Source organism: Vigna umbellata, chromosome 1 (assembly GCF_029865625.1).
Source record: "Vigna umbellata cultivar VRB3 chromosome 1, Vumbellata_1.0, whole genome shotgun sequence".
NCBI classification, from domain to species: domain Eukaryota; kingdom Viridiplantae; phylum Streptophyta; class Magnoliopsida; order Fabales; family Fabaceae; genus Vigna; species Vigna umbellata.
Window position 1 is genome coordinate 38,560,690 of NC_142165.1, and position 11,202 is coordinate 38,571,891.

General features: G+C 43.7%; 1 protein-coding gene across 1 annotated transcript; it reads left to right on the forward strand.

Moving 5' to 3' along the window:
* The first annotated feature begins 271 nt into the window (after nt 1-271).
* On the forward strand, nt 272-8,439 carry LOC148205288 (uncharacterized). The gene is made up of 4 exons (XM_088104226.1): nt 272-2,000; nt 2,037-3,644; nt 8,136-8,259; nt 8,319-8,439. Exons 1-4 carry the CDS (start codon nt 272-274, stop codon nt 8,437-8,439), a joined length of 3,582 nt encoding a protein of 1,193 aa, XP_087960352.1.
* The last annotated feature ends 2,763 nt before the right edge of the window (nt 8,440-11,202 follow it).

Below are 11,202 nucleotides of genomic sequence, written 5' to 3' on the forward strand. Positions count from 1 at the left end.
CTTGAGAGACGACCTAGGAGTCATGTCCTAGCACTATACTGCATTCTTTAATGCAAACTTTTGTTGGGAGGTGCGACCCTCTCATCAAAATGGCGCCGCTGCCGGGGACCAACGGTTCAGTCTTAGGTTTTTTGTGTTGGTAATGTGTTGTTTGTGTGTCGTGTTTTGTCTTGTATGTTTGAGTGTGTGTGATTTGTTTGTTTAGGTTGTTTTGTGTGTTCAAAATTTTTGTGATATCGTTTCATGATTTTAGGGTGCTGTGACTTAGTGCATGACTAGGGGAAATCCTAGGCCTATACCACCCTTTGATCCTGAGATTGATAGAACTTTTCATAGGTTAGCCAGACATTCTAGGAATTTATCTTTAGAGTCTGTTTTTGAGTCTGTTCCATTGGATACTGTGCATCCCACTGCTGAGTACTTTGTGCATACTGCATCCACTGCATCTGTTGCATCTGCACGGGATTCTGATTCTGATTCTGTTGTTTTTCACACTGAGAACAATATGGCACAACCTCCACCTCGTGAGAGGACTTTTAGGGAGATGGCTGCACCTGATTTCGATATCGAAAGCTTGTGCATCCAATATCCTGATGAGGACGTTCCATTTGTTCTCAAGACTGGACTGATCCATTTGTTGCCCAAGTTTCATGGTCTTGCAGGTGAGAGTCCTCATAAGCATTTGAAGGAATTCCACATTGTCTGTTCTAGTATGAAACCACATGATGTTCCTGAAGAGCACATCTTCTTGAAGGCATTCCCTCATTCATTGGAAAATGTTGCTAAGGATTGGTTGTATGGTTTGGCGCCTAGATCCGTCACTAGCTGGGATGATCTGAAGAGGCTGTTCTTAGATAAATTTTTTCCAGCAGCCCGGACCACAACTATCAGAAAAGACATAACTGGGATTAGGCAGCTTGGTGGAGAGAACTTATATGAGTATTGGGAGAGATTCAAGACACTTTGTGCTAGTTGTCCCCACCATCAGATACCTGAGCATCTCCTTGTCCAGTATTTCTATGAGGGTTTGAACAACATGGACCGTGGTATGATTGATGCTGCCAGTGGTGGAGCTCTTCGAGACACCACACCTGCTGAGGCCAGGCAATTGATTGAGAAGATGGCCTCTAACTCCCAGCAGTTTAGCACCAGGAATGATGCCATTGTGGTGAGGGGCGTACATGATGTTGTTGCCCAGTCTTTATCAGCTGTTGAAAGCAAGTTGGAAGGAAAGATTGACTCTCTTACGAAGATGGTGACACAGTTGACTACCAACCAGAGATCTGCAGCTCCATCGGCATCTGTTGCACGGCTATGTGCTATTTGTCCTTCCAGTGACCACTATACAGATGCTTGTCCTTCTTTGCAGCAATCTGCTGCCTCTGATGCGCCTCAGGCTTATGCTACGAACATCTACAACAATAGGCAGCAACAACAGCAAAATCATGACTTATCCAGCAACAGGTACAACCCAGGGTGGAGGAATCACCCCAATCTGAGATGGAACAATGCGCCACAGCATCAACAGCAGGCACCACCTTTCCAGAATGCTGGAGCACCTAACAGATATGTGCCTCCACCTATGCAACAACACCAGAGGCAACAACAACAGCAACAGCAAGAGGCACCTGCCCAACCAGCTGCCCACCCTTCCACTTCGTCTGAACCTTCATTGGAAGAGTTAGTGAGACAGATGACTATGCAAAACCTGCAGTTTCAGAAGGATAACATGCAATTTCAGCAGGAGACTAGAGCTTCCATACAGAGTCTCACTAACCAGATGGGTCAGATGGCTACTCAGATAAACCAGGCGCAGTCTCATAATTCGGATAAGTTACCATCCCAGACTGTGCAGAACCCAAGGAATGTGAGTGCCATAACCCTTAGATCAGGGAAGCAGATTTTTGTGCCTTTAGAGCCCTCTTCTACACCTACACCCATGCCTGCTACTTGTCCTAGAAAGAACGACCATGACGGTCCGAGCAAGGCATTTGAGGTGGGTGAATCTTCTTCTCCAGCTGGTGGTTTTTCTTCAGGTGGATCTTCTCCCTCTTCCACCACCACGGCTGCCGCACCTTCTCCATTGGTTGACCGACCTATCCCTCTACCATTCCCTTCACGGGCACTTCCTAGCAAAAAGATGGAAGATGTGGATAAGGAAATTCTGGAGACCTTCAGGAAGGTAGAGGTGAACATACCTCTACTTGATGCCATCAAGCAGATACCGAAGTATGCCAAATTCTTGAAGGAGCTGTGCACACACAAGAGGAAGATGAAGGGAAATGAGAGAATTAGCATGGGAAGGAATGTATCTGCGCTTATTGGTAAGTCGGTCCCGCACATCCCTGAAAAGTGCAAGGACCCAGGTATATTTTGCATTCCTTGTGTGATTGGAAACAATAAATTTGAAAATGCCATGCTTGATTTGGGTGCTTCTGTTGATGTCATGCCTTTGTCTATATATGCATCTTTGTCTCTTGGTCCTTTGCAAACCACGGGTGTGGTCATTCAGTTGGCCAATAGGAGTGTTACCCACCCAGCAGGTTTCATAGAGGATGTCTTGGTTAGGGTTGGTGAATTGATTTTTCCTGCTGACTTTTATGTTTTGGAAATGGAAGAGGGATTCTCTCGTGGATCCGCTCCCATTATCTTAGGCAGGCCATTCTTGAAAACTGCCCGAACTAAGATTGATGTGTATGCTGGAACTTTGTCTATGGAATTTGCTGATATTGTTGTTCATTTTAATATCCTTGATGCAATGAAATTTCCAGCTGAGGACCATTCTCTGTTTAGGATCGATACATTGGATGACATTATTGATAAATATGTTGTTGATGATTTTGATTCTTTGCATAAGAAAGAGCATTCTTTTCTATCTTCTCTACATACATGCATTGAATCTGAAACTGAGAATGATGTTGATTTTGAAGAGAATTTTGATATCCATGATGTTGATGATGTTTTTGATATGGATGATGTTGATAATGTAATTGTCATGGATATGGATTTGGAGCTTGATGAGATAAGTGTTCCGCCTTTACCTGTGAATTCTTTGGAGTCAGAATGCACTAACCACTTTGTAGGAAGTACAAATGAATCTGACTTGCAGGCACCTACTCTTGAGTTGAAACAGCTCCCAGATAACCTCAAGTACGTGTACTTGGAGGATGATGAGAAGAAACCGGTGATCATTTCCACCTCCCTTGATTCTGTTCAAGAGGAGAAGTTGCTTGGTGTGTTGAGGAAGCACAAGAAGGCCATTGGTTGGAGTTTGGCTGACATACCTGGTATTAGCCCATCCACATGCATGCATAGAATTCTTTTGGAAGATGGGGCAAGGCCAGTGAGACAGCCACAAAGAAGGCAAAACCCCGTGATCATGGACGTCATCAAGAAGGAGGTGACAAAGCTTTTGCAAGCTGGGATCATCTACCCTATTTCAGATAGTCAGTGGGTTAGCCCCATCCATGTTGTGCCCAAGAAAACTGGCCTCACTGTGGTGAAGAATGAGAGGGATGAGCTTATCCCAACTAGAGTGAAGAACAGTTGGAGAGTCTGCATTGACTATAGGAGGCTCAACCAAGCAACCAGGAAAGATCATTTCCCCCTGCCATTCATTGATCAGATGCTGGAGCGCTTGGCAGGTAAATCTCATTATTGTTTTCTTGATGGTTTTTCTGGTTACTTTCAAATAAATATTGCTCCTGAGGATCAAGAAAAAACCACATTCACCTGTCCCTTTGGCACTTTTGCCTATAGGAGGATGCCCTTTGGTCTATGCAATGCCCCTGGTACCTTCCAGCGGTGCATGCTTAGCATTTTTAGCGACTTTCTTGAGAATTGCATAGAGGTGTTTATGGATGATTTTACTGTGTACGGATCCTCCTTTGATGCATGTTTAGACAGTCTGGAAAAAGTTTTGAAAAGATGCATAGAAACAAACCTTGTTCTCAATTTTGAGAAATGTCACTTCATGGTTGGACAAGGTTTGGTTCTAGGGCATATCATTTCTGAAAAGGGAATAGAGGTAGACCCTGCTAAGATATCTGTGATTTCGCAGTTGCCTTACCCCTCTTGCGTGCGAGAGGTGCGATCTTTTCTTGGACATGCAGGTTTCTACAGGCGCTTCATCAAAGATTTCAGCAAGAAGGCGCTTCCTTTGTCTAGACTGCTGCAGAAAGATATTGACTTCTCTTTTGATGACAGATGCAAGCAGGCGTTTGATTGCCTGAAGGAAGCTTTGACCACCGCCCCTATCATTCAGGCACCGGATTGGACAGCCCCATTTGAGCTCATGTGTGATGCGTCTAATTATGCATTAGGGGCTGTCTTGACACAGAAAATTGACAAGCTGCCGAGAGTGATCTACTATGCTTCACGCACTTTGGATGTTGCCCAGGCAAATTATACCACCACTGAAAAAGAGTTGTTGGCAATTGTTTTTGCCCTTGATAAGTTTAGGTCATATTTGCTTGGATCACCTGTTATTGTGTATACTGACCATGCAGCTCTAAAGTTTCTGTTGAAAAAGGCGGAGTCAAAGCCTAGATTGATCAGGTGGATGCTACTGCTCCAAGAGTTTGACTTGCAAATTGAAGACCGGAGTGGAGCACGAAATTTGGTTGCAGACCACCTAAGCCGGATTGAAAAAGCTGATGATGAAGCTGATGTGTTGCCCATACAGGATACCTTTCCTGACGAGAGTTTGTTGATGATTTCTTACTCTCACCCCACTCCTTGGTTTGCACACATTGTAAATTATTTGGTTGCTTCTGTTTTTCCTCCCTTAGCATCACGTGCTCAGATTGCTAAAATTAAGAGTGATGCTAAGTATTATGTTTGGGATGACCCATATCTGTGGAAGTTGTGCAGTGACCAGGTTACTAGGAGATGCATTCCAGACCATGAGGTTGACTCGGTCTTGCAGTTTTGTCATGCCTCCTCACCTGGTGGTCATCTAGGGATACAGAGAACAGTTCGCAGAGTGCTTGACTGTGGTTTCTATTTGCCTTCCATCTTCAAAGATGCGGAGAAGATTTGCAGCACTTGTGAACCTTGTCAGAGAGCAGGAGGATCAATTTCACAGAGACAAGAGATGCCTCAACAACCTATGTTGTTATGTGAGGTGTTTGATGTATGGGGTATAGATTTCATGGGTCCTTTTCCTGTTTCTTTTGGTTTCTGTTATATTCTCCTTGCTGTGGATTATGTTTCAAAATGGGTGGAAGCTAGAGCCACCAGGACTAATGACGCTCGGGTTGTTGTAGATTTTGTTAGATCTCACCTCTTTTGCAGGTTTGGAGTGCCTAGAGCAATTGTTAGTGATCAAGGAACCCATTTTTGCAACAGATCCATGCAAGCTTTGCTCAAGAAATATGGGGTGACGCACAGAGTTTCTACACCTTACCACCCCCAAACAAATGGGCAGGCTGAGATCTCCAACAGGGAGATTAAGAGGATTTTGGAGAAGATTGTCCAGCCCAACAGGAAAGATTGGAGCAATAGGTTGGACGATGCTCTTTGGGCTCACAGGACAGCTTACAAAGCACCGATAGGGATGTCTCCCTACCGGGTTGTCTTCGGAAAAGCATGTCACCTACCGGTCGAGATTGAGCATCGGGCATATTGGGCTGTGAAGATTTGCAACTTCTCCATGGACCAAGCTGGAGAGGAAAGAAAGTTGCAACTGAATGAATTGGATGAGATCCGATTGGAGGCATATGAGAACTCGAAGTTCTACAAGGAAAGGACAAAGAAGTTCCATGATAGTTCTATTGTTAGAAAGGACTTCGAGGTGGGCCAACAGGTTTTGTTGTATAACTCTAGACTCGGCCTCATGGGTGGTAAGTTGAGATCAAAATGGACTGGACCTTTTGTTGTGACTAATGTTTATCCTTATGGTGCAGTAGAGATCCAAGGTCCATCTACAGCTAAAAGCTTCAAGGTAAACGGGCATAGACTGAAGCCTTTCCTCAGCAACCCTTCTTTAGTGGATGTAGTGGTGGAGGAGACGTCTTTGGTCCACCCCACCTATCCTCCCATCTGACTCAGGGAGTTTCTTTTCTCCTTCCCTCCTCACTTTTATTGCACTTTGTCGATATCTGATGATTGTTCTGATTGTTTGATCTATTGATTGTGACACACTGAGGACATTGTGTCGTTTAAGTGTGGTCTATTAGGGGAGGTTGTTTCTTTGTTCATGTTTCGGTTTTTATGTAGTTTGTTGTGTCTTGTGTACAGTTTTGCATACTTTTCGTAAATTCTGGATTGTGATTAGGTTGTCAGTTTTCCTTCACTTCATTGATACTCTGAGATTTTGGATTCCTTGCTTTTCTTTGCTTGGAAGATGATCATGATGTTTGAGAGTTGAATTGATTGTGACACAAATGCCCTGTGTGAGAATTTGAGCCACTGTATGTTCTTTCTTGTGTGAGATATGTCTCTTGATTGCTTGCACATATGCCTTGGCTTGACTCTTGTTGATAATTCTCGAGTGATATGCATGTTTGGAAGTGATAAAGGCAATTTTGTTCTTGAGCCTCTCTAGCCAAATACGCTTACCTTATTTTAATTCTTTGATAACCCATTTTGAGCCTATACTTTCCACCATTTCTTTGTTTTGAATGCTCATACACTAGCCCGAAGAGAAAAACCATGATTACCTTAACCTTAGGGAATTTTGGAGCTTTGGAAGTGTTTTGGGAACAAGTGTGGTCTCTTGGGGGTTTCTGATGAGTTGGCTAGTTGGTTCCTCTTCTTGTTTTGTTTTGGTAAATATATGTGTATCTTGTCTTTTACAGTTTTGTTTTGAAAGAGAGAAAAGAAAAGAGACAGGATGAAAAAATAGAGCAGAAAAATATATAAAAAAAAATGTGAATAATTGTGAATAATGGAGTCAAGAAGAGGATGGAATTAGAGGTTGTGGGTGTGGTTGAATGTGTTTACACTTGTTCCCCATTGCTCCTCTGTTCCTTATGGTTTGTAGCTTCTTATCCAGATATATCCTCCCTTGTCCTTGGCCCCATTACAACCATGAAAAGACCTTTTGATTTGAACATGCATATGTGTTCGAGTGTTGATATTAGAGGCTTGCCAAGTCTGTTGTTGTTTGCTTTCTTGAGTGCATTGAGTGACATTGATTTACCTTAAACACTTGAGAGAAACACTGATTGTGTGCATCTGTGAGGCTCTGTTGCTGTTGATTCATCTCTTGAACTGATTGACTGCTTTCCTTGTACTGAATTGTTTGGATGATTCTTTGAGTATCTGCTTTTGTTGACTCTGTGTTGGATTCTGCCTATACCTTTTACCGTCCAGAATTTTGTGAGAATTGTGCAACTGTGTTTCTGTTTTGGAGTCTTTGTTGTCTGTCTTTCGAGTCTGTGTCAGCTCCCTGATGTTTGAGTAGTTCCCTGGTTTTCGTTTTAGTTTTGCCCAGGAGTGCAAAAGACTAAGTGTGGTCTATTTTGATGAATCGTTATTTCTTGAATTAGATTTAGTTTATTGCACTTAAATAAACCAGGGAATTGTGTTTAATTGTTTGTTATTTCCCAGTTTTTCGAATTCCGCTTAATTTGGTCGGAAATTTGTAATTGTGCTAATTTGGATTTTCTGAGCTGATTAAGTGCAATTTTGAAATGCAGGAAAATTTCGGAAATACATTTTGGGACATCAAGAAGAATGCCAAATAAATTCAAGACTCTCCAGACAGACATTTTTGAATTAATTAAATTGTAATTCAGTAGTTTAAAATTTCTGTATCAACTCTTATATTTTGGGTCAATTTTTGGTAAATTAGAGTAGACCCAAAATTTAGAAGTTAGTGATTTAGACCTAGGTTTTTCTTTTGTGTGGACCCCACCCTTATTAAAGGTGACCCACGGCTCTTGAAAAGCCCTAGCCGCCAACCAGTTACGGGGGGATTGTATTTTTTCACTCTGCTTTTGTTATGATGGAATACGGTTTTCAATGAGGAGAATGTTTTTTTCCGGTGGCTAATTTCTCATTGCATTCTCATCTTCCAGTTTTATGCACTGTGCTTGAGACTGTTACAGATTTTTAATTTAGAAGAGGAGGCAGCAGCCACCATCTTCATTTGTTTCTTTTTCTTGAACAATTTTTATTAAATGGAAAAGGAAGAAGCATTCGGTTGAAGGCTAGGAATGCAAGCAAGGTAGGAGGTGCAGTCACGGCTGCAAACTTTAAAGGAGGTGTTGATTCATGGTGGACGCCTGTTGTGCTGGAGCGTGTTGGAGCATGGTGCGCACGGACGTGGAGCTAAGGAAGCAAGCTGGTTCCTTTTCTTTCCTGGAGTGAAGCGGTGATTCACGGCTACTGGAAGGAGCGTGCGTATTTCCTTTGCTTTCATTCATCATAGCTGCACGGTGTCAAGGTGGGAAGGAAGCTTATTTGAAGGCAGCAGCTCACGGGAATGGCTGAATGGATGCAAGTGTTGATTGGAGAAGTTGATGCACGGTCGGAAGTCTGAAGGGAATGAAGCGTGTTGAATGGGAGTGGTAGAACGCTCTGGAATAAAGAAAGCGTTGGTGTGCATAGAAGAAGAAACACGGTGGGCCATGCTGGAAGAAAAGAGAATGACTTTTCATTTATGCATTGAAGGAGTAGAGTAGGTGAATTAGTGGTGTGCGGTCACGGGTGCAGTAAGAAAAAGGAATTGGTGTGTGAACGCTGATTTGAAGGGGAAGAAAGGTGGCTCACACGGTCACATCTTCATGTCTTTAATTCAATTGCTGCCACACCTTTATGCACACGAGAAGAAGGCACAGTGATTGTCACGTCCATGAGCAGTAGCTGTCACGGTATTTTGGGCCACGGCTACTGGAAGAATGGAAGAAAAGAGATTGCTTTTAATATATGGAATGAGAAGTAAAGTAGGTGGTAGTCAAGGAGGATGGGATGTGCCAAGATGATTGGGAGCACTTTCTTGGAGGATAAAACACACGGTCATTTGAGAATGAACATTTCACATTGGAGCAACAGTGTTCTATGTCTTTTAATTTAAAAGCGAGGTGATCCCATTGCTACAGGGTGCTTGATGCGTTGCACATCAACATGATAAATAGATTGCATTCAATTTGAAGTCTCATTTTAGCTGATTATGGTTTATGCATTTAATTAGTTTATGCATTCAATGCGTCCAAGGCTTACATAGAACATTTGGTCTTATAGGTTAGCTATTTCATGTGTTTTTAGTCACTAGTTTGTTTGGTTTTATTTCATTTTATTAGCTCATCCATTTTAATTTTTTTTTTAGTAGTCAAATATAATTAACTGGCTGTTGTGCGGTTCAAGATTGTTCGATTTAATATTTTCATTTACCTTGATGTTTCCAATTGTGTTTGGTTGTATTTAATTTCCAGTCTTAACTTACATCATTTTCGAATCACAAAAACACTTTCAAAACCCCCCCCACTTCGTGTTTGACCTAAGTCTCGAATCGCATTTGGTCCTTGAGAGACGACCTAGGAGTCATGTCCTAGCACTATACTGCATTCTTTAATGCACAACTTTTGTTGGGAGGTGCGACCCTCTCATCATGGAGGAAGTTGAAAAAGTTGTCGAAGTTGACGAAGTGGACGAAGTCGACAAAGTCCACGAAGTTGTCGAAGTGGACGAAGGGGACGAAGTGGAGGAAGTGGGGGAAGTTGACGAAGTTGACGAAATGGAGGAAGTGGACGAAGAGGACGAAGTGGACGAAGATGACCAGGTGGAGGAAGTGGACGAAGTGGACGAAGTTGACGATGTTGACGAAGTTGGCGATGTGGACGAAGTGGACGATGTGGAGGAAGTGGAGGAAGTGCATGAAGTGGAGGAAGTGGACGAAGTGAACAAAGTGGACGAAGTTGACGAAGTGGAGTCAGTTGACGATGTGGAGGAAGTGGACAAAGTGGACAAAGTGGCCGAAGTGGAGGATGTGGATGAAGTGGAGGAAGTTGAGGAAGTGGACGAAGTTGAGGAAGTGGACGAAGTCGACGAAGTTGTCGAAGTGGACGAAGGGGACGAAGTGAAGGAAGTGGGGGAAGTTGACGAAGCTGACGAAGTGGAGGAAGTGGACGAAGTGGACGAAGAGGACGAAGTGGAGGAAGATGACGAGGTGGAGGGAGTGGAGGAAGTGGACGAAGTGGAGGAAGTGGAGGAAGTGGACGAAGTTGACGAAGTGGACGAAGTTGACGATGTTGACGAAGTTGGCAAAGTGGACGAAGTGGAGGAAGTGGACGAAGTTGACGAATTTGACGAAGTTGACGATATTGACGAAGTTGGCAAACTCGACGAAGTGGAGGAAGTGGAGGAAGTGGAGGAAGTGGAGGAAGTGGAGGAAGTGGACGAAGTGGATGAAGTGGACGAAGTGAACGAAGTGGACGAAGTGGAGGAAGTTGACGAAGTGGACGAAGTGGAGGAAGTTGACGAAGTGGAGGAAGAGGAGGAAGTTGAGGAAGTGCACGAAGTGGACGAAGTTGAAGAAGTTGAAGAACTTGACGAAATGGACGAAGTGGAGGAAGTGGAGGAACTGGAAGAAATGGAGAAAGTGGAGGAAGTGGACGAAGTGGAGGAAGTTGAGGTAGTGGACGAAGTTCACGAAGTGGACGAAGTGGAGGAAGTTGACGAAGTATACGAAGTTGACGAGGTGGCCGAAGCGGAGGAAGTGGACAAAGTGGACGAAGTGGACAAAGTGGAGGAAGTTGAGGAAGTGGACGAAGTGGAGGAAGTGAATGAAGTGGAGGAAGTGGAGGAAGTGGAAGAAATTGAGAAAGTGGAGGAAGTGGAAGAAATTGAGAAAGTGGAGGAAGTGGACGAAGTGGAGGAAGTTGAGGTAGTGGACGAAGTTCACGAAGTGGATGAAGTGGAGGAAGTTGACGACGTGGAGGAAGTTGACGAAGTTGACGAGGTGGACGAAGCGGAGGAAGTGGACAAAGTGGACGAAGTGGACAAAGTGGAGGAAGTGGAGGAAGTTGAGGAAGTGGACGAAGTGGAGGAAGTGGATGAAGTTGACGAATTTGACGAAGTGGACGAAATGGATGAAGTTGAAGAAGTTGAAGAAGTGGACGAAGTGAACGAAGTGAAGGAAATGGAGGAAGTGGAGGAAGTGGAGGAAGTGGAGGAAGTGGACGAAATGGACGAAGTTGACGAAGTGGACGAAGTGGACGAAGTTGACGAAGTGGACGAAGTGGACGATGTTAACGA

Coding starts and splice junctions, on each gene's coding strand:
- LOC148205288 (XM_088104226.1), top strand. CDS start 272: ATGACTAGGGGAAATCCTAGGCCTATACCACCCTTTGATCCTGAGATT. Junction 2,001..2,036: donor GAGCAAGGCATTTGAGGTGG/GTGAATCTTCTT, acceptor GTTTTTCTTCAG/GTGGATCTTCTCCCTCTTCC. Junction 3,645..8,135: donor GATGCTGGAGCGCTTGGCAG/GTAAATCTCATT, acceptor TAAATGGAAAAG/GAAGAAGCATTCGGTTGAAG.